Source organism: Atractosteus spatula, chromosome 11 (assembly GCF_055471065.1).
Source record: "Atractosteus spatula isolate fAtrSpa1 chromosome 11, fAtrSpa1.hap1, whole genome shotgun sequence".
In the NCBI taxonomy this organism is placed as follows: Eukaryota; Metazoa; Chordata; class Actinopteri; order Semionotiformes; family Lepisosteidae; genus Atractosteus; species Atractosteus spatula.
Genome location: NC_142716.1, coordinates 49,627,700 through 49,649,573, shown reverse-complemented (window position 1 = coordinate 49,649,573; position 21,874 = coordinate 49,627,700). Strand labels below are relative to the sequence as shown.

The 21,874-nt window shown below is 53.2% G+C and overlaps 2 protein-coding genes across 3 annotated transcripts; one reads left to right on the top strand and one right to left on the bottom strand.

The window, feature by feature from the left end:
• The first annotated feature begins 462 nt into the window (after window positions 1-462).
• On the top strand, window positions 463-16,502 carry LOC148824289 (ATPase family AAA domain-containing protein 5-like). The gene is made up of 24 exons (XM_088927074.1): window positions 463-859; window positions 2,118-2,188; window positions 2,407-4,202; window positions 4,660-4,744; window positions 4,956-5,117; window positions 5,442-5,577; window positions 5,931-6,009; window positions 6,208-6,389; window positions 6,486-6,631; window positions 6,908-7,067; window positions 7,338-7,682; window positions 8,064-8,160; window positions 8,569-8,651; window positions 9,103-9,239; window positions 10,322-10,487; window positions 10,861-11,028; window positions 11,165-11,307; window positions 11,756-11,849; window positions 11,978-12,042; window positions 12,171-12,351; window positions 12,687-12,874; window positions 13,686-14,512; window positions 14,818-14,976; window positions 16,173-16,502. Exons 2-24 carry the CDS (start codon window positions 2,138-2,140, stop codon window positions 16,249-16,251), a joined length of 5,529 nt encoding a protein of 1,842 aa, XP_088783200.1. The 5' UTR covers window positions 463-859; window positions 2,118-2,137; the 3' UTR covers window positions 16,252-16,502.
• An 843-nt stretch (window positions 16,503-17,345) lies between these two features.
• Window positions 17,346-21,632, bottom strand: tefm (transcription elongation factor, mitochondrial). 2 transcript variants are annotated; one of them, XM_088927078.1, is made up of 4 exons: window positions 21,531-21,632; window positions 19,389-19,864; window positions 18,929-19,078; window positions 17,346-18,358 (listed from the first exon to the last, which is right to left on the bottom strand). In XM_088927078.1, exons 1-4 carry the CDS (start codon window positions 21,571-21,573, stop codon window positions 17,912-17,914), a joined length of 1,116 nt encoding a protein of 371 aa, XP_088783204.1. In that variant the 5' UTR covers window positions 21,574-21,632; the 3' UTR covers window positions 17,346-17,911. The 2 variants fall into 2 exon arrangements, with proteins under 2 accessions (XP_088783204.1, XP_088783205.1); XM_088927079.1 differs by having other exon boundaries at window positions 17,346-18,340; window positions 21,531-21,631.
• Window positions 21,633-21,874: the final 242 nt, after the last annotated feature.

The following is a 21,874-nucleotide window of genomic DNA, read 5'->3' as shown; positions in this document are numbered from 1 at the left end:
CCAGATAGGTCACAACAAAACTGTGGTGTATGTACCAAACTTAGGTTTATGTACCAAAAACATTTTCTTATGAGGACATAGACTTGAGTTAGCCTCTGTTTTTAATCTTTTTTTTTTATACATATAGATGACAAACGTGATGGTGCCACGGACCGCATATTTCCACTACCGGTCCGCCGAGTTCGTGGAAAATAGTAGATACGTTTCCTATAAAGTGATTTGTCTGTTTTTTTGACGAGATAGCGGGGCCCTTGCCGGGGGCGGGTAGAGGAATGAGCCCCCCCCCCCCCCCCCCAGCCAGAAAAGGGTCGCGCGCCCAGCAGGGGGCAGCAGACGCGCGCGCCAAAACCCGGCCGCGAGGAGCCCGTGACGACGGAGCGACGCGCCTCGCTGATTGGCGGCACCGGCGGGGTCGAAGGTCAGTGATGTTTGGCGCCATTTCCCCGGCCGCAGAGAGAGAGATAGGCGAGCAGGGCGCTCTTTTCAAACACGTATCGATTAAACTATCGTTTTTATGCAGGACGTTGCAGCCTAGCCCGTTGCTTTCGAGAGGGGCCTTTTCTGGTGCTTTTTCCCCGAATGTGCCACAGGCCGACGTTGATGTTGGTGGTGCTGTTTTGTGCTTTACAGTTCGGCCTAACAGGTCACCCATTGCCGCACTGAAACACCATTCATTCCGTTTTCAGCGCTGTATTAACCTGTTCCGGCGATGGCTCCTCTGGGTGTGATTAACGGCCTGCCGGGGCGCTAGGGCGGGCAGGTAGCGTGGTGTGCAGCACTATGTTGGAGCCGGACACGAACAGGAGCGTTTGAAACCGCTGGGATGTCTGGCTGAGCGGTTCTTAACCTGGGTTAATAGGTGAGCTGTTTTCTTTGTTAGTTATATCTGCATGGGCATATTTATATATATATTTACTCTATATAGGCTATATTCTGAAGCGCTAACGTACAAGAATCCAGAACGCTAGAAATCGCAGGGGTCTCGGCGCCGAGGGTCCGGTGAATAGGATCGGGTCAACGTTCCGTTTCTTACTGAGCCTGGCGCAGAGACTGTTCTGTTCAGACTGTGGTGCAGAAGAAAGCTGTTCTTTTCTGAATACAGGTTTAGCAGCGAGGGTATTTTTCGTCTCTTGAAACATACTGGCAGCCGGTTCGGGTGTGCTCTGTTTAGCCGTATGGAAGATGCGTTTTTGCTCTTTTTTCCAAGCGGATTCGGGAAGGTCTAAGACTCCTTCCCAGGTTGTTTTGTGGTCTCTGCGTGGCCTTGAATTGCTGTCAGCTCCCGGGTGTACTGTGCTTTCAGCTGTCTCTGCTCCGGCGCGTCCAGCCCCGTCACCTTTCAGATAAAAAGCTCGGGAGTTTAAGGATCTAGAGACGGACAGAATGACTGAGCATGAAACTGTAGAGTTCAAACGAATTGTTTCGTCCAGTGGTTTATTAAGCGACACTTGGCATTTCATAAAAGGTAGTTCAGGTGGGTAGTTGCGTCAGCATGCAAAGGAACAAGGAACAAAGGAATAAACCTATTACTTGTTCCATTTCATAAAAGGTTCCGACTATCTGGAAAGGCACACGATAGTTCTGCCCTTTAAATTCGTTGCTGTTGGACATTAGCGGAAAAACAAGTTATTTCATACTTTATAATATGGATGGTTGTCTGTTATTTATATAAAGCTTATTTAAACTTTAAAGAGATGGTTTGACATTTGACTAGCAACACGGGGCATAACTGAGTCGACCCCACACCTGTCTGCTGAGCAGGGTTTCCCATGAGAGAGAGCGCTCGCCTCCATCAGCATAACTGTCAACGTCCATCCATCCTTTTCCTAAACACTTCTTCCCGTTCAGGGTCGCGGGGGAGCTGGAGTCTATCCCGGCAAGCCGCGAGCGCAAGGCGGGGTACACCCTGGCAGGGATGCCAGCCTTTTGCTGGGCAGACGCACAGACATGCACACACTTGCACCAGGGCAGATTGTCCCAGGAGTCAGACCCGCTCAAATGTGGGGAGAACATACAAACTCCACACAGACAGCACTGCAGGTCTGGACCCAGCGCGGCACGTCGTGTTTATTTTAAAAAACGCTGTACCCGTTGAATTCTTTGTTGGCTGCTCCCAGGTGTTCGGGCTGGAGAAGACATGGCTGGGGTTGTAGCTATGGCATCTGTTATCGAAGACTTTGAGAAGCAGGTAGGCGCCAGTTTACTCTCCTCTTTTGCGTTTTTCTCTGTTCCTCCTCTCCCTTTCCTCTTTCTTTCCTTTGCTCTGGAAGAAGGCTTGTTGGCAAGTCTGAGGACTGTGCTCCCTGTTGCATGTGACGCTTCCATGTGGTGGAGATGAGAGCTGCACTGATTTTCTTGCGATAAAATTAAAGTAAAGTTAAAAAAAATGACTTTTTTTTGCACCAGCCATGCAAGAGACAAAGAAAGGATGGCGAGACCGCGGCGGCTAAAACGATCACCAGTTACTTCCTGCCCATGCCCAAGGCCGTGGAGAAGCCCTTCTCCCCCCCCAGGTCCAGCAACATCCTGGATTACTTCCGGAGGACCCCGCCGGCCGAGGGCGGGAGCGGGGCGCTGGAGCCGGCCAGGGAGAACGGGCACAAGCCCTCCGAAGCGCTTGGCGCCGGCGGCGGGCGGCAGCGTCTCCGGCGTGGCAGGAAGCCGGGCAGGAGCTTGAGCAGGCAGCTGCAGGACTCCCAGACGGACCGCTCCCTGGACCTGCCCGTGATCTCCGACCCCGGACCAGACGGCTCTGGGGGCACGGTGGCCGTTGGCAGCACGGCGGGGGGTCCCGGCGATGCGGCCCCGCTCCTCGCCGAGACCAGCGCGGAGGTCCAGGAGGGAGAGGGCGAGGGCTCGGAAGCGCCGGACCCAGTGTTCGTAAGGAGTCCGACGGAGAAGTCTAAACCCCCCAAGAGGAGGAGCTTGGCGAAGAAGCTGCGGGGCGCGTCCGCCCGCACAGGAGAGGACTCAGAGGGGAAAGGGAAGAGAGGCAAACCCGACGCCCGGAGCAGCAGGCGAGCGAAAGCCGAGCAGCAGCAGCCGCCGCAGCCGCTGCAGCCGCCGCCTTTGGCTGATTCCCAGGAGTCCGAGCCGTCTCTGTGCGACACTAGCCTGGAGGTGCACGTGGACGAGGCCTCCCGGCTGAACGACAGCACGATCACCATCTCCTTCGAGGACTTCCTGGAGAGCCAGAAGCAGCAGGAGGAGCAGGCGGAGGAGAAGCGAGGCGCTCCAGAGAGCCCCCAGCCTGTGGCCGTCACCCCCGGGGGAGTGGATGTTCGAGCGGATGCCGACCCCGGCGCCCCCCAGCGCACCTCGCCCAGAACCCTCACTGTCCAAGCGGAGGTGCACCAGGACTGCGGGGGCCCTCGCTCCCCGGAGCTGGCCAGGAGAGTGGCCTCCATCTTTGTCAGGAAGGGGGAGGACGGCGGCGCGCAGAGCAGGACGAGCGAGCCGGCGGAGGCCGAGAGGACGGAGCTGCTGCCTGCGATGCCCAAGCGGAGGTCCAACGTGGTGCTGGAGGAGCAGGACCTGGAGCTGGCGGTCATCGAGGCTGCTGCAAAGCCCAGGTGCTCCCAGGCGGAGAGGAAGCAGTTCATGAATGCCTTCAAGCAGCCCGCGGCAGAGAGCCTGCGGGGCAAGGCGAGGAAGGGCCCGGGCAAACAGAAAGATGGCTGCGACCAGACGCCGGGGCAGCTGGGAGAGGAGGCCGAGCAGGGGGAAGCCGGGGAGGAGCCTCCCCCGAGCCTTGAGGCTCCAGGGGCCGCCGGCAGTGAGGAAAAGGAGCCGGGGGCCACAGAGGAGGCCCCTGCGTGCGAGCCGGGGGCCAGCAGGCTGAAGAGAAGGGGTAGGAAGAAGCAAGCCGGGGCTGTCGAAGAAACGGCGGTTATCGCCGCGAGCCCAGCCGCTGCAGAAGGAGCCCCACTGGGCCGGGGCGACGCGGAGGCGGGTGGGGAGAGCTCCGTCACGCCGCTCTCGACGCCAGTCAGAGGGCAGGCAGCCCGGAGACTCACCAGGGGCAGTGCCCGCCAGTTATCATCGCCCAGCCCGCTGACCTCGCCGGCCCCCGGAGCAGGGGGGGCAGCTTCCTCGCAGGGCAGCCCGGTGCGGGTGTCCACCCCTCGAGCGCACAGCTTCAGGAGCGGGGTGTACAGATCGGAGATGCTCTCGCCCCCTGACGACAAGGAGAGCCCCATCAGGTAACGCGTTGCCACCGTTCCCTTAACTGCGCGTTCATGGAAGCTGCAGTGAGCTAGCCGTCTTACTGATGTTAAAGCACTGTTACTAGTGCTGAAGACGCCAAGTGGAATGTTTTGTAGGTTGTTGCAATGGGTGCGTGTGTTTGAGCTGATGTTTTAATAAGCTGTATATTCAATTTAAAGCACGGGTGCATAACTTCACTCCTCCAGTGCTGGTATCCAGCAGGATTTCTAAGCTCTTTAAGTGATCAGTTAGTGAAGGCCTTTGAAAAGTGTTGAATTAAGTGCAGCGAAGGTAAAGATGTGGAATGAATATCTACTGACACTGTGGGCCTCCAGGACTATTGTGCACTATTGTTTCAAATTCATGTGTAGTTTATCTTGCACTTTCAGAGTTCTCAGCCCTGGTGCCTCACGTGCTCACTGTAAACGGTGTGGGAATGTTTTTAATCTTTAGAATGAGGTTTTCCCGTGTGTATCCTCATTCTGGAAGGAAGGCTGGCGATGGAAGTGATTTTGAAATGACTCCGCTGAGATCGAAGGTAACTTGTTTTTTCACAGATATGTGGTGGAAAATAAGCCAGAATAAAGCTTACTGATATATCAGGGTGAGATGGCTTGGTGAAAGCTGGTGTTACTGCACACAGTACAGCTTGTTGTGTACATTTTACGAGAGAAGTACAATATTTCCACACCTGCGAAAGCTGGCAGTTCATGACAGAGCACCGTTCCGCCGTTTTTTCTTTCTCCCAGAAACCTGGCGCTTTGAAGAGCAGGAGGAAAGCCAAAAGGCTGGTGGAGAAGGCCAGGGCTCTCCAGCAGAGCAAGAGCAAGGCAGCTCCTGGGGAGAGAGGCATGCTCCGGCGCTCCTCTCGGAACCTGGACGTGAAGAGGAAGACCTACTGCGAGGATGAGGTGGGTGAATCATCCTGTACTGGTTCTGAGGCTGATGGCGTCCTTGGGCAGGGGGTTGTGGGTTCAAGTGCCTGATGGAGACTGCCTTAGTGAGGAAGGCAGTTTGCCTTGACTGCTCCAGTCTGCCCAGATGGTTACCAGCCCTGTCAGATCGGGGACATCTCCGTCCTTCCTTCTCAGTCCTGGCACTGCTGAATTCTTACCTCCCCTGTAAAGCACTCTGTGGCGTGGAAGGGGTTGTGTAATGTTGGCGTTTTGTTTTTTGTAAACAGGATAATGCTGTCAAAAGCTGACTGTGTTTACCCGCCCGCTCTGTGTCCGCAGGACTCGGTGCTGTTTGTGGAAGATGTGAGGCGGGACAGCGGACCAGCTCCAGCCGCGCAGACGCAGCAGCTGCGCAGCCTGAACGACGTGCTGGGGAAGAACACGGCCGCAAGCAAGGCAGCGAAGACCCCTGCAGGTGTCCCATCTGAGGGTCTTCCCTCCCTGGGTTCCTTAATGCCTCACATCTCCTTCATCAACACCTTTTCTACTCTTGATCTGAATACTGCCAGTTCTCATCCTCCTGTGTGCCGACAGTATTAACTTGTTCCCCCGAAACCTGACTCTTCAAGGTCTAGTCTCTGTATTGCAATTGCTGCCAACCTCTTAAATAGCTTGAAAGGACTCCTTGCCAGCATTTTATCTGTATGAATTTTATCTGTGCGCTAAGAACACAAGCTTACAGTTGCAAAGGAACCTATCAAATTTCACTGTTGGAGGGGGGAAAATGGCGATTGGTATCTGCAGTTATTTTATTTTTTTCTTATTTAGGGTCAAACATGGCACCTCTGTTCCTGGGGAAAAAGGCACAGAAGCAATCTGGGATCGTCTCCATTTTTGATGACAGCAGGTAAGGCTTGTGCCGAAATCTTTTTTTTTCCAAAAGTGGTATACATAATTGCAAATCACGATTTAAAACAATCGTGCGTTAAACATAGCTAATTTAACCAGACCCCTCCCCCAAAATCCACGTGCCATGTTAGTTTAATACTTAAACTCCTTGTGCGGCTCTGTGGCTCCAGTGGTTTGTCGTCTGTCCTCCTCCCAGTCGCGACGAGTCCGAGAACTCGCAGGACGACGAGCAGTTCAGGGCCAGGAGGGAGTTTCTGAAGAGCGGCCTGCCGGAGTCCTTCAAGAGGCAGATCGCCAAGACGGCTGCCAGCCGGGAGGCCTACGCCACGTCCTGCGCCTCCTTCCTTCCCGTGGTTCACGTGCTGCAGGAAACCCCCGGTAGGGCAGCCGGCCGGCCGCTTGCTCGCTCAGAAGTGCAGCTCTGCACTCTCCTCCCCTGTGCGTTGCTGTTTACTTCTCCCTCGCTGTTCCCAGATTGCCCTCTCTGGAGTCTGCCGTGGCCCACGTCTCGGCTCCTGAAGCATCTGAGAGGAGCCCCCGACCCCCCCCAGCCCACTGGGCCGCCCGGACCGCTTGTGGGCTTCAAGACCACACCAGCCCTGAGAGCAAGGGCATCCAGGGTGAGCGCCGGCTGGGCTGGTACAGGTCGAGCAGACGCTGTGTCCTGCCCCTTCGCTGCTTTTTGCAGTGCTGGCTCTTGAAGTGAAGTTGTTGGTTGTTCAGTAGGAGAGGAGTCTTCTACAAAATAATTTCAATTTCTATGTGTGCTGTTTGTGATTTGAATGTCACTAGCACCTCATGGTGTCAAAAGAAACTGAGTGTCAAGATCGCTGCTAGATCTCTTGAGCTGTTGGGGTGGGATTAAACTGGGTTTCCACGCTGGTGTGTTGTCGCAGGGGCCGGGCTGCAGCGAGGATTTCTCAGAGCAGGTTCGGAGGTGCCTGCTGGAAGAGATTAGGGCTTCGAACCCTCTTTTCCCCGTGAGAAGGTTCTTCAACTGGTTCCTGAAGAAACGCAGCGAGCACCTTCTTCTGCAGAGCAGCGGCATGGCAGCAGGTCTGTGTGAACCCCTGACTTGAAAAGCTGTGCAGGAGGGGTCCATTGAGAGCAGGCAGAGATCACCTGAGCCCCTCTGAGTTGAGATGTGCTCATCTGCATGTCATGTTAATCTCGCCTCTCTGGCAAAACGCTGAGGATTGAGATGTGTGTGAGATTAAATCGAGCTCTTGTGTGCCGGTGGGGTTTGTTTTAGCTCTGGTTCTGAACCGTACCGGACTCCTCACAGCCTTCGGTTCGTCCTCAAGGTTTCTCTCCTTGCTCTTGCAGCTCCGGGTATGCCCTGCAGTGCCTCTGCCCCTCAGCTGCCCGCGGGGGGCAAACGGAAGCGGGGGGAGGGCGGGGCGGGCGGGGCGGGCGGGGCGACCAAGCGGCTGCGGGCGGCAGCAACGGCGGAGGGGGAGGAGGACGTGATCGTGATCGCCGACGACTCGCCGGACACCGCGCTGGGGGGCGCCCGGACGAGCGGCGCGGAGCTGGCGGGGAGGGGCAGGCCGGGTCGCGCGCAGAGGCGCAGGCGGCCGGACCGGGATGGCGGCGGCGGCGGCGGCAAGGCGGTCGTGCTGGACGACAGTCCCACAGCAGACGCTGCGGCTGGAGAGGGAGACTCGGCAGGTACTCTCGCCTACTGGCACAGCAGCTGGAAGACCCCCTCTCTGTGCAGCACAGACCTTCGCTTGATAGGCAAGCGTTTTGTAAGCCTGTGCCTTTGTGAGATTCCCCTTCAGTGTGACGACTGCGAATTGTAACGTATCGGAGTTAGAATTAAGTGAGTCACTGTTTGACAGTCACTGGATTGACTTCAGACTTTCAGTCCTCTGACTGTCCTGTAAGTTTCTCGCAGGATCAGGGTGTTCTGTATCAGTGGGTGACTATACCTCTGCAGGGGGTCAGTTGTGCCTGTAAAATAACAACATGCAGACCCTGTGCCGAATTTATTTTAACGAGCCGTGTGCTGACGCCAGGTGGCTGACGTGCTTGGTCTTGACTGTTTAGATGGTGTGAAAGAAGACGTGTTGTGGACTGAGAAGTACCAACCCCAGCACTCCAGCGAAGTCATTGGGAATTCGGTAGCAGTCAAGAAGCTGCACAGGTACTTGCCACATTTTAGATTTTTTAGCGTCCCGGGTTGTGTTTTCAAAAACCCAGGTTGAGGTCGGCCTCGGGTTAAGAGTGCTGCCCTGGGAGCTGGGTGTTATACTGAGCGTTGTGCCGTAGTCATCATCGCTGCACCAGTTTACATTATATCAGGGCAAGAGGCTGAGCTTCGTCTGCATGGGAGTGCTTTTGTTTTAAATGAGGAAAGGGCCTTGTGCTGGAAAGGGCCAGGTCAGTGGCTGGAACTCCTCTGCTCTTACAGAAGCAGGCAACTTCCCACCCGGTCCCCCTTCCTGTCCCTGCAGGTCAGATAGACTGTAGTCTGGTCGAGGCTGCATGCCTTTCCCCTGCCCCCCAGCGGTGGCGGTGCTGACCTGCGCTGTCTTGATTTCTGTCGGCACAGCTGGCTGAAGGAGTGGAAGCTGAGGGCCGACTGTGAGGAGAAGAAGAAGCTGAGGGAGAAGAGGCAGGAGGACGACAGTGCCGGTGAGGGCCGCTCGCTTTCTGCGACTCGATCGGATCTTGAGAGGGCCCCAGCGGAGGGAGGGAGAAGCCGAGTTTCCGAGTCGTGGTTTGGATTTGGAGCCTCCCGAGTGCCTTGGCCGGGCTCTGAGGTCTGGGCGGTGCGGGTTCGAGCCTCTGTCCTGCCACCAGGGGACGTGCGGTTGGCTGAGCGTCGCAGAGGGTGGGGTGGGATTATTCAGCCTGGGGTCTCCTGGGTCTCAGTGCCCCCTCTGGGCTCTGGGAGTTTGTGCACAGTTGTAGAAAACCTGGCAGTAGGAGTAGAACAGCACAAATGTTGCCTGCGGGCTGATTAACCCTGTTGAGCTGGTCCTTTGTCATCTCCAGCCGGGCTCCGTAGCGTTGAAGAAAGTGCCGTTGTGCTGGTCTGTCCGCTGACCTGCGGCTGTGTATGTGCTGGGTTTTGGGTCTGCAGACGCGTGGGACTGCGGCGACTTCAGGGGTGAGGATGGTGAGGAGGACCTGCTGTGCAACACAGTGCTGATCACGGGCCCCCCCGGCGTGGGCAAGACGGCCGCCGTGTACGCCTGCGCGCAGGAGCTGGGCTTCAAGGTCTGTGGCCGAGCCGCGGCTCTTTTCCAAGGGGGGGGAGGGCTGTACCGGTCTGAACTTGGAGTCCTGCCTTTGTGGTGCTTCACTGAACATTGCCAGCATTCAGTTAATTTCAGCCTTTCCCTGTCATTTCCCTTCTGGATCAGGCTTGTAACTGCCCTGCCTTGCTTTTCCTGCTGAGCGGAGCTGGACCCACTGCCAGAGAGCTGTGGGTTCTAGTCCACTCAGCAGACCCTGCTGTATCTGTATTTCGGTACCTGTTGCTTCTGGTTGCATGAATGCACACTGGCTTTGCAGGAGCGTTAAACTGCAGTGGACTAGCAGGCCCACAAGGGGGACCATCTTTTACAGGTAGTTCTCCATTGGCATGCTTTTAAATTGCATGCTTTTGGTTTTGTGCTGGCCCACATTATATACCACTTCTTAATTTAGGATGTTATTAGATCTTGGTTTAACACACTTGGGTGTGGCGTCCTCTCAGCCCCTGACTCTAGAAACGGCCAATGTTAAGCATTCGAGTAAGCTATTGAGAAAAACTTCAAGTTCAGTGCAATTAATTTTTATAGTAGTTTTTTTTTCAAAACAAGGAAAAACATTAACCTTAACAGTCGAGAAATAATTAAGTCTACCATTAAATATCAGCTAAAATCTACGTTTGGGGGGGCAAAGTGATTTATAATGTTACTTGAACAGCTTTGAAATCCGTGGCATCTAAAAGGCTTGCTGAGTGTAAGAATTGAACATCGTCGTGCAGGGAAACAGTTTTTAATTCTCGTTTTGATTACACTGCATTTCTCAGGAATGCTTCTGCCGTGTAAATCGAGAACCACCTGCATGTACTCTGTTCTCTTGATGCCTCTGGGAGGGAAGTAAGCTCAAGCCCTCGTTGACGAGCCCTCTAACCTTTCAGTGCACAGCTTTGTTGCAGCACTTGGTGGTGGTGCTCATGATGGGAAGCCACTTGGTTGAAATTAAAAATCAGACTTGAGCTCAGTCCGTGGATGGTCATACCAGCTGTGTCTTTGTTAAAAGCCCTTACATGCATGTCCGCTGTCTTGACCGCGCCCTCGCCGTCGCCCTAGGTGTTTGAGGTGAACGCGTCATCGCAACGCAGCGGCAGGCAGATCCTGTCCCAGCTAAAGGAAGCCACGCAGTCCCACCAGGTGGACATCCAGGGCGTGAACGCGCACAAGCCAGCCTACTTCAACAGCTATAGCACCAGCACCTCTAGGCCCGGTGGCTCTCCAAGTACGTCGGGATCTTTTGAAGCCTTTCTCTCTTTTCTTCTTCCTGAGAGGGCAGGCAGTGTCTGCCTGCGGAGTGGGAGCTCTGTAGATCTGCTGGACACACTGGACAGCAGATCGTGAGACAGGACAGAGGAGAAGGTTTGTTGCCAATAGGTGGTCCTCTCTGCCCCTGTCTCATGGCGTCCTGCCTCAGGATGTTTCCAGAAGTTTTAACAGTTGCAGCCCTAGAAGCAGTGATCCTGTCTGTTGCTTTGAGCCCAAGTATCAGCCTAATGAATACTACCAGAGGCCTGCATTTGCAGTGTTGATCAACAGAAACTACTCATGCATGGAACATGCACAGTTCCACTCATGCATATTTTCATTTTGTAAAGGAAAGGGAAATTCTCCGAGGAGGGTCGTGTCATCTCCCAGAAAGTCCCCTCGAAGGGCGAGCCCCAAGAAGGGGGGTCTGGCTCCCACAACTCTCGCCAGCTTCTTCAAGACGGGCGCCAGACTCAAGAGCAAAGACACAGGCAGCCAGGAGAAGCGTGGAGAGAGAGGCGAGTGACGCTGGCACTGTTTCTGGGACACTTAACGATCAAATTAATCCTTGTCAATGTCTAATGTTTTTCCTTATGGTGAAATAATCACTCTTATTGCTTCTGCTTCCCTGTTCGCTCCTGTTGGCTCTCTCAGACAGTGGTTCTCCGAATCCTTTGGCTGATAAGGGAAACGGCTCTCAAGGCAGAGAGGCTCTGAGCAAACCTGCAGGCAGCAGAGACGGTTCAGCAGAGGAGCCGGGTAAAAAGGCAGCCACGTCCCTCATCCTTTTCGAGGAGGTAAAACACCACTTTCTTCATCCCGAGAGCAGGGGGCTGTATTTCAGCTCCGACACCTGCTGAGTTTTAACATCTTTAGAAAGTTTCAGAACGTAGCTGAGGCTGTGGATAACATTTTTACACTTTTCTACATATCTATACATATCTAAACATTCAAATGTTTTTCGACGTTCTTCTGCTGCTTTTAAGATGTTCCTTGCTTTCATACAGGAGACATGGAAGCTGTTCAGGCTGTGCTATCTGAGAAAATTAAATTAATTTCTTTTTGCCTTGTGTTGATTTTGTGTTCAGTTTGCTTGTAGAGTCATGGGTACCAGTGGACAGCCAGGAATAAGGAGTATTTCTTTCATCCTTCAGTCTGTCTGTTCTCTGCTGTTAATCTATACCTCAGTTATATCTCAAGAATAATCAAATTAATTCCTCAATACTGAACCTGTCTCCTTTCCAGGTTGATGTCATATTTGAGGATGACAGTGGATTCCTGGCAGCAATCAAGACCTTCATGGCCACAACCAAGAGGCCTGTAATCCTGACCACCAGCGGTGAGCACAACCTCCTCTTTGCAGTGACGGCAAAAAAGTTTCAGAATTTATTGGGTTTTTTTTTTTAGGAAAGTAGATCAATCAACTTTCCTAAATTTTTTGAAGTTCCATTTTTTTTTCTTCTTTAGATCCAACGTTTAGTTCGTTGTTTGATGGACATTTTGAAGAAATTCATTTTAAAACCCCTTCAATGGTAAGTCCACCGCGCTGCAGGTTTAGCTGCAGGCGTCGATGCTGGGCTGGTGCTGCTGGGGCGGTGGGGTTTTGTATTCTGCTGTAACCGTCGCCAAACCTGACTTGATTCCTCCGTCATTCTTCCAGGTGAATGTCGGCAGCTACCTGCAGCTCCTGTGCTTGGCCGAGAACGTCCGAACGGACGCCAGGGATTTTTCCTCCCTGCTCTCCTTGAATAAGTGCGACATCAGGCGGAGCCTCCTGCACCTGCAGTTCTGGGTGCGCAGCGGCGGCGGACGGAAGCTACACAGGCCCCTCCCCCCTCCAGGTACACCTGCACGCCGTTCTGTCCTTCAGAGTGACCACGATCGAAATATCATCCCGCTGAAACTCGGCCCTTTCTGTCAGTACTGCCCGTTTTCATCCTCTCCAGGTCTGCTCCACGCACCTTTCTGAGTTCCTCCCCCGTACGCACTAACTCTTTCCTCGACCTTTGAATTATTTTCTTTTTTTTAGGCTTTGAATGTTTGTCACGGGTAAAACGCCTTGCGAGGCGGAGCCTGGTGTGTGTTGCCTGAGGGGGTCCTCGATTAATGGCTGCGGTGTTTTCTGTGTGGTCCCTGCTCCGTGTGCTGATCGGAAATCTGCCTGTCTTGCTCACAGCTGCCGAGGCTCCGGTGGGGGCGCCGCGGGGGGGCGGAGCTGTGGGGGGGGTTGATGCAAAGGGCGCTGCCCCCCCTTCTGCGCAGGAGACGCCTCCCGGCCTGCCGCGCTGCGACACTGGCTGCACGGAGGCCATGCTGGGCTTGCACAACATCGCGCCTGCGCTTGACCCCCTCTCGGTGTTCAAGGTACAGTGTCCCTGGAGCCCTCCTGGGCTGCAGCAGCTTGAACTCAAAGGCAGGAAGCAGACCGTGATCTGTTGGTTTGCTGAAGCATTTGTGGTTTCTGACCCTTCTGTGGTAGAAGGGCTCCTCTCTCCTCTCTCCCAGCCCCGCGTTTAGTGGGCTACAGCCCTGGTTCCTGAAGTGGGGGGCCGATGCGTGGTCTCTCTCAGAGGAGCTTAGCTGTGGAGGAGGCCCTTCTGGCTTGATGGGGATTCCTGCTGAAACAGGAAGAGTGCTTCTCACTGTTAAGTTTTCTGGCCGTCAGATACCAGAATCTAAAACTGGCAGCTTGAGCAAAGTGGGTCCGCAGGGTCTGTTACGCCAGAAGCTGTCACCCTGCAGCTCACAGCTGGCAGCCCCACTGAAGCCCAGCAGGTGTGAGCCTGGCCAGTACCTGGATGGGAGACCTCTGCTGGAAGTAGGGGGCGCTCATCCTGCGGTCTGTGTGGGTCCTAATGCCCAGTATTAAAAATCCCAGGGCGTTTCTCTAAAGGAGTAGGGGTGTAACCCTGGTGGTTAAGTTTCCCCCTGACCTTTACCAATCATGGTGTCCTAATCATCCCCATTTCTGAACTGGCTTCATCACTCTGCTCTCCTCCCCACTGAGAGCTGGTGTGTGGGGAGCGGACTGGAGCATCATCCAGGTGGGGCGGCACACTGGTGGTGGTGGAGGGGATCCCCATTACCTGTAAAGCGCTTTGAGTGGAGCGTCCAGAAAAGCGCTGTGGACGTATAAGGAATTGTTCACATGATGTGATGTTTTGTGTCCCCCCAGGCCCAGGCCTCCACAGTCTCGGGCAGCCAGAGGCGCTGGGCGCTGCTGGCCGAGTGCCAGAGGCAGGGGGTCGACCTGCTGTACTGCAATCTGGAGGAGCTCCTGCCCTTGCCAGTCGGGGTCCTCCCGGGGCCTGTGGACGCGCAGGTGGGCCCCCTCCCAACGGCCAGGCCCGAGGTGGGCGGGGAGCTCAGAGAGGAGGACAGTCCTGTGAAAGCCTCCCCTGTGATGAGGAGGAGGAGGTGGCTGGAGCTGAAGGGCAAAGACATGTTCGAGTCTGATTCGGAGTCGGAGGAAGGCTTCCTCTCGCTGAGGAAGACGGCTCCCCGTGCCTCGCAAGCTGAACCCGCGCAGGAGGAGGGCCCGGGTGACCCCGAGGTGCTCTCCGTCAAGACTGGAAACGAACCGAAGTCCGCAGCAGAGCGGCGGCGGGGCGAGCTGGTGTCCCGCTGCCTGGGCTCCCTGGCCGAGTTCCTGGACCACGCCTCTTTCCTGGACTCCTCCCTCTCCCCGGAGGCGCCGTGCGCGGAGGACGTCTGCAGGCAGGGCGGCTTCGCTTGGTCCGCGAGCCGCATGAAGAACGGGCTCTCGGACGAGGAGCGGGTGGACGGGGACCCGTGGCGGATGCGGGAGGACTGGGGGGAGTGGCGGGCCGCCCTGGCGGACCTGAGCCTCCGGAAGTGCCAGGCTGTGCTCTCGGAGTCGTGGGAGGCGTCCCGGGTTCTGTGTCGGGAGCTGGGCCGGGACGCGATTGAGGAGCTGACCCTCCCCGTTGGGCCACACAGGCAGGGCTTTAGCTTCAGCCCGGCCGCGCCCCTCCATCCCAGGTGCTTCTGTTTTTTTATTCCCATTTGTTTAAGAGCAGTCGTGTGTGTGTGTGTGTGTGTGTGATCCTGCAGAGCTGTCCCCCGGGACCTGCGGGTTAAAGTCTTCTCTTGCCCGCTGCACGTGCTTGGTCTGGAAGCATCGGAGGTGTGGAGTCAGTTAGGCCAGCCAGTCCCCACCTCATTTTATGATGCTTTTGAGAGGGTTTTTCCTTAGACGTAACCCCTTGGAACTAGAGTTAATTGGATTCCCAGTTCCTGCTCCGTCGCTAACATGTAACCTGTGTTGCTCTCGGCTCTGGCTCCAGTGTCCTGGCGCAGAGGGAAGCAGCGCTGAGGGACGTTTTCTCCAGCCAAGCCTTCGCCAGCCTGGGCAGCAGGCAGGCCGCGGCGGCGGAGTACCTGCCCACCCTGCGTGCCATCTGCCGGTCCGAGAAGCTCAAGGAGCAAGGAAGGGTGAAGAGGAGGTGAGCTGCGCGAGCAGGGCTCTCCTGGGCGCTCTGCTGTGCTCCTTGGTCGTGATCGTGCTCTCCTGTTGGGTTTAAAGCTGGCAACAGCGCTTGGGGCTGAAATGTCAAGATGTTTTTTAAGCAATTTTTTTTTAACTCTGCTACTATTACAAATCATAGTGATCATCCTCATCATAACGATCCCATTCTCGTTGTGTTCAAATAAAAGGCCCGCTGCTTTGATTTGCTTCGACCTGTGCTGTAAACGGGTTCTGTAGATTTTTAGGTCAAGTCAAACTCGTTCAGGACTTTTTGTAGAACTTAACAGTGGGAGAAAATCGTATTATACCGAGACAGGGTTGTTTTCAGATATAAAATCTGGCTTAAGACTTCTGTATCCTAACCATGATTCATCTTTTTTATAATATTCCTGAATAATTTTGCTTAATGGTTTTCTGTTGGAGCAGGTTTACAGAAGCTGGTCAATATTTTCATCTACACATCGATCAGATTGAACATAAACACTGAAATGAAATTCCACAGAAGAGTTTAACACGAGCATCTCATCTCCCAGAGCCTCAAACTTTCACCTTTGATTTCCTGCAGATCTTTTCTGCTAGTCACATGAATTTGTTTCCATCCATGGTGTCACTTCTGGAACTTTCAGTTTTCATTAAGATTTTGAAAACATTTCATTGTTTTCAAATTTCAGAAATGTTGCCCTAATAGTGCATGTGCGCCGAACATACCCGGATTAGACTGATTTTTAAAAGCCTCATTCTCTCTCTGGCAATGTGCTCTTCAGAGCCACCAATAGCTGTAACAATCCATACTGGGCCTGGCAAGATCGCGCAGTGGAGAATGTTTTATACCGCATATTGACACATTGGGTCTGCTTTGATGGAGGCTGTGGCAGGTCTGTTGCTCTCCTGCTCTGCTCTTACAGTTGATAGCAGTGAAGTAATCCTTGCAGGCTTCATATAGTTTTAATTGCGGGCCCTTTTCTTGGCTGGGATTCCTTGAAAACTGCCTCCCAACAATGAAGATAACATTCATTGAACAGTACATTAAAAAATGATTAATTGCTCTTCGAGGTGAGTTCCCAACACTTGGCCACTGAGTGTCTGGTTTCATCAGTGGGTCAGATAGTAGCAGGTGACTCTAAACACTTTTCCTTTTGCACTAACAAGCTTGCTCTTGATTGTCTTTCCCAGGTTCCTGCACTACTTTGATGGCATTCACCTATGCCTTCCCAAACACACCATGGATTTCCTGGCTGCAGACTTTCCTTGATCTTAGAGGGTCTGCATGGGACTGTCTCGGTGCCATGAGGTGGTTAAATGCCCTGCTTGTACGATCTCTGTACAGCAGTGGAAATATTGCAGAGATTGTGACTTCTATGTGAATGTCGGTGTACATTTTAACAGTAGCCTTTAGTGTGTGACGTTTCAATTTTATGTATTTTATTTTTGCATTTCGTTTGATAGAAATAAATTTGCATTTGCTGTTTGACGGCAAAATCATTTGTACAAGATCATATGTAACCTTTGTGTACTGGTGCTATGTGTATATTTTAAATTAATAAGCGGAGGAAATGATACAGCATATGAACCATGTTTTTGTACATGAAAAATACAAGGTGTTTGTTAAAATAATGGGGTTTTGAAGTATCTGTAAGCCTTTTCTGCAGGTGACTCTGCTGTATAGGAGGTGCCTGTGATAGGTTAGGTGTAAAAATGACTATTCAGCCCAGACTTTGGTCTCTAAAGACTCATTAGCACCGTTCTTAAGGTTGTCAACCCCCGTGTCCTGGGTCAGTTCCTCTGGGTCCAGCCTTAAGTAGCTGAAGTACTTTCTTCCCTGTGACCTGCTGTGCATGGGGCCACTGCTGTAGCACGGTGGGGGTGGAGAAAAGGGACAGAAGAAAAGAAAGTCATCAAGTCAAAACATACAAGCAGCTCAGCTGCCGGCAGCAATTAGCACTGGTGAGTAAGGGCCCCAGTGGAACAAACCCCAGCACGGAGAAGAAACTGTGCTAAAACTAGGTGCTTTAACACGGGAAGTACTGTGTAATGCAGCAGATGGCCAGTAATGCCAGTGCAATACAAGCCTCATGTATTTCGACAATACTGTGTTCAGTGCCAGCTGTGACCAGGCTCCTCAAGGCTGGTTCTTAAAGCTCGCTGATCTTTTTTTTTAAAAGATCAGCAAAAGCACCAAAAACTATTGGTAGCAGCTCCTTCAAGGCCTGTCGAGTGTATAGGAATACAGTTCTCAAGTCTAAAGTGATTTCATACCCACTGCCTTCATCTGCCATCTACTGTTTTAGCAGATCTCCAGACACTGGACTGTGTGTTAACAAAATACTTTTTGTAACCTTATTCACGTTTGTTTTTGGAATATCTTTATTAAAAATAAAAAAGGATCACCCTTGCAGTCTGGGCAGGAGGGATGTCTTAGAACAAAGCCTTTATCCGAAATCCAGAAATGTAAAAGGTTTTCATATATTATCATCCCCAATACCAGAGAATGAAGAGAGGCGAGATCTGTTGTCAATTCTTTCTTACTGAAACATCACTGCCGCAGGTCCAGAGCACAAGTTGTCAGTATCCAAAAATGATATAATTCAGCTCTGGTTGCAACCCATGGCTGGTGTGTTGTGACAGTGTGGCTCCTGTAAGTCCTGACACTACAGCCACAGTTGCAGACCTGAGCATTGCCTCTACCCCTGAAACCTGCTTAGCCACCACCTATATTCCTTATTAAAACAGAGGCGTCTGTGCTAAGTAAGCCCCATTAACACACTCGGTTCAGCTGGGAGTAGAGGGGTCTGGCAAGTGCAGTAATGCACGAGGTGTGCAGGGTGCCTGTGGTTCACGCAGCACGCTGGCTGCTCTGCTGGTACCGGTCTCCTCCAGGCCAGCGGCGGCCCGGCGGTGGTGCTGCCGTCGTTCTAATGGTTGCGCAGCAGCTCGTAAAAGGCCAGCGCCTGCAGGAAGGCGTCGCACAGCTCCTCCCCGCGGTTCCTCCCGCCCAGCTGGAACAGTTTCCCGTAGCGCACGGCCAGGCCCGGGGGGAAGGTCACGCGGGGGTCCCTCCGGGCCACGGAGTCCACCAGGAGCTGCCGCACAAGCTGGCCGCCGCTGGTCCGGGCGTCGCCCACCATCAGCCCGAAGTGCCGGCCCACGGTGGCGCGCGTCATGTTGAGCACGCGCGGCACCCCGCCAGCCGGCCGCCGCGCCCCCAGCAGCGCGAACAGCATGGCCTCCACAGTGCGCAGGTGCAGCGTCACAGGGAACAGCGCGGCGTTCTGGAGGGAGATGCCCGGCTTCTCCACTATGAAGAAGTCCGCTTCCGGGATCCTGCTGACCACCGCCGATATCTGCAAGCGTCCACATGTCTTTTATTTGAAGAGAAAGGCCTGTATGTAGAGGGTGTCTTAATTTAAAACGAGCCAGAGCATACTCATGAAATAAAACCTGTACGTGTGGTTGTTCAATAAACACTTTAGTTGATTCACAATGGATTCTGAAACTGGCATTTTTAAATCTGACTTCAGAAATGCTTAAGAATAATAGAAATGTTCATTACACGAGGAAAGCTTAAACAAACCTGTGATTTAAAATGTGTTTGATCTCAAATTACTCTTGACAGGTTCCTCCTGTCCTTTCTGGACCATTTCGGAGAATTTAACCTTTTCTCCCTCCTGCTTCTGGCGCGAGTCTGTTGGCGTGTTCCAAAAAGCAGCCCTGTTAGCATCACTCAAATCTCACATTTTGGTTCCCACTAGTTTCATCCCTTATCGGTGCTTCCCTTTAAAAACTCCTGACATTTTTGGCCTCGGAACATTTTAGATGATAAAAAAGGGAACCGACCTCGCAAGAGGCTGTAATTGGAGAGAAAGGGTCACATTTCACTGTCTGTCGGAAAGACAGGTCAAGGAGGGACACAGGATCCAGGGCTCACTTACGTCTTCCAGGTAGGCTGAAGCCATGTAAGTACCATTCATGAAGCTGCTGCACTCCTCCTGCTGCCAGTCCTGCACGCTGAGGCTGCGGTCCATCTGCGCCCAGGCAATCTTATTCGTGCCACACACGACCGACACGATGCGGTTCGCCTCCTGCAGGACGACACGCAGAGGAGAATGGGTGGCAAGGCTCTGCTGGTGACATCGTTACTGGCTGGTCACAGCTCAGAGCCAAGTGCACAAAATCCATGTGTGTGTCACATCTTTAACTCGGTGTTCATTCATGCTACGTTTCAACTTAGACAAAACTGCCTTCCACATGAACTAGTTCAAGAAATGCGTAACGACAGATGAAGCTTTTTTTAAACAAAAATTGATCTTTCTCTCCAAATGAATTTGACTTTCTCTCTTGATTTTGTGGTTAAAGAGAGACGGTTACTGCAGGCGCAGCGGCGACAGTCACCTCCAGCACTCCCCGGTCCACATCGGGCTTGACGAACCTGGCGGGCTGGACTCGGACTTGGGCTCTCCTCTTCTCCCTCTGCTCCAGGGGACTGAGAATGAAGTTGAAGACGACCAGGGCCGTCTTGTACTTCAGCCGCGGCACGTTCACCACGCTCTCCAGGTCTGGGAAGGGGCCGTTCCTCCTCCGGTACTCCACGATGTTGGCCGACTTGCGTCCCCGCAGTAGCTTGACGGTGGCCAGCTCGCTCTCCGGGGCCGTGTTGAGCAGCTGCAGGATCTCGGCGCGCTGCTGGGCCGTGTAAAGAGAGTCCAGAGTCTGGCCTTCGCCCCTGCAGTCCGGCAGGGGGGGCCGGGAGCCCGGCTCCTCCAGGTGCGCGGACGCCGCGCGGCTCCTCCAGCAGCACGTGCGGCAGAGCGACCGGGGCTGCGGCTCCGGGAGGGAGCCGGGCGGCCTGCGCAGCAGAGCATGCCGGCCTGCAGGAGAGAGACAAGGACACGGCCATCACGCACGGCGCTACACCCGCTCATCCGGACACCATCCGCACTGCAGGGGCGCGCTCTAGGAAACGCGTATACTAGAGCCATTGCAGCCGAGCTAGTTTGGGCACGGTGAGGTCATCGCCCTCCCTGCGCGTAGCAGGGACCTCAGCCGCCTGCGCTGGGGCAGGTCTCCTTTAGCTAGCTTGGCTGGTTCCCTGTTGTATTACGCTGGAGACCCAGGTGTTGCAGGACGACCTGGCGGGGTGGGGCGGCGAGGGCACACAATTAAACCGTGCAACATTTAATTCCGTTTCTCAGCTGGAGAAGTCTGTATTTCTCAAAGAAGTGGCCACATGACTTGAAGATGGGAGTTCTCAATGAAATGTGACCCCGCCTATTTGCGAAGTGTTTGGGGATATTTGGGGATGAAAAGTGTTTTACAAACAGAAACAAACTCTCATCTAAAATGTTAACTTACTATAAAGGTGTACATTTAAATTATTAATATAAAAGTTTAAATGTTCCTTCCTGCTTAGAGAAAGGAAACGCTGTCTCAAGCATTTCTCAGTCCTGGGCCTGAAGTCAATCTCTGCCTTCTGGATTTTGTCCCAGGCTGACCTGTTGATGAAATTTATTGTACCTTTAATTCAACTACTTGATTTTAAAAAAATCAGTCTCGGGCCTTAAGGAAGGATTCAAAAATGGCATTAATCCTGTCCCAGAAGTAAGGATTCAGACTTCCTTCCCCATCTATGAATTGGCTTCATCACTCTGCTCTCCTCCCCACTGAGAGCTGGTGTGTGGGGAGCGTTCTGGCGCACTATGGCTGCCGTTGCATCATCCAGGTGGGGCTGCACATTGGTGCTGGTGGAGGGGAGTCCCCATTACCTGTAAACTCTTTGAGTGGAGTGTCCAGAAAAGCGCTATATAAGTGTTAGCAATTATTATTATTATTTCTCTCGACTTCTGAACGACCAAAGCAACACGGGCGCAAGGTCTGCAGTAACAGGCCACAGCCAGCAGGCGGCTCCGAGTCCGCGTTAGGTACCTCAGGATGCGTTTCAGAGCATGCTAATTAAATTACAGAACACGCAGAGGTTACATCACAGATGAAAAGTCGGACGGAGAAAAAAAATATATTTTCAGCTGCGGAGCCTTCTTCAAGTGTGTCAACTCTTACTTAGTAGGCAATGTCTAAGTTCATTCAAAACAGCACGCAAGTATCTCAAAACAGAACGAATATCATTTTTTTCAGGGCATTATTCAAATCAAAGGTGACATTACAAACTAAGTGCGTTTAAAAGCCGGGTCTCGGCTACACAGAGCCTGCAGATCTCAGCATGCGGACTCCTTGCGCGCTGCACCGGATTGGCTTCGTCAAATACTACATTTTACATCCGGATCGACGCTGCAGCCTAAGATCGAGCTTTTCCATCAGAGTGTTTAAAACTGTATCACTATTTAAACGTGTTCACTGTGATGATACTCTTTTACTCTCAACATGCCAGAGAAGCAATACAGAGCTACACAACGCAGCGACGCAACAGTCCAGGCATTTGGCATCTTGACTAGAGAGAAACAACTGGCGGCGGTTGCGGCATCTGGGTAAAATGTATCATTCCCGCGTCGGTTCTCCACCTTTTCGTCTGCGTTTAATTACCTTTATTCAACACAGCCAAGAGAAGGTACTTTGGTAACCACATCCCACCTCGCACATATTGCTCTCCACACACAGCCGCTAATGTCGCGTCCTCCGGGCAGGTCCGGGGGCCGAGGGGAAACAGCGGCGCTCTTCTCCGTTCCGGGTTACTTTCGTTCCGCAGCTTTCTGCTCCCGGTGTTGATAGGGCGTCAGGTGTTCAGCCGAGGGGCCGGTGAGATCGCGGATGAATTAAACCGGTTTAAATGTGTTGCTGCTGATGAACACCAATTATTTCGAAGTGCTCTTCATACTGTAGTCCAGTCGTGTAATTGCTGATTTTCTGTATTATTTCGCAATAACCTA

Excerpts from the sequence above, each read along its gene's own strand:
- tefm (XM_088927078.1), bottom strand. The coding sequence starts at position 21,573 with ATGTGGTTACCAAAGTACCTTCTCTTGGCTGTGTTGAATAAAG. Across the intron at positions 19,865-21,530 it reads CTTGGCTGTGTTGAATAAAG|GCCGGCATGCTCTGCTGCGC; the intron begins GTAATTAAACGC and ends TCTCTCCTGCAG. Across the intron at positions 19,079-19,388 it reads TGGACCGGGGAGTGCTGGAG|GAGGCGAACCGCATCGTGTC; the intron begins GTGACTGTCGCC and ends GTCGTCCTGCAG.
- LOC148824289 (XM_088927074.1), top strand. The coding sequence starts at position 2,138 with ATGGCTGGGGTTGTAGCTATGGCATCTGTTATCGAAGACTTTGAGAAG. Across the intron at positions 9,240-10,321 it reads CGCAGGAGCTGGGCTTCAAG|GTGTTTGAGGTGAACGCGTC; the intron begins GTCTGTGGCCGA and ends CCGTCGCCCTAG. Across the intron at positions 10,488-10,860 it reads TAGGCCCGGTGGCTCTCCAA|GAAAGGGAAATTCTCCGAGG; the intron begins GTACGTCGGGAT and ends CATTTTGTAAAG.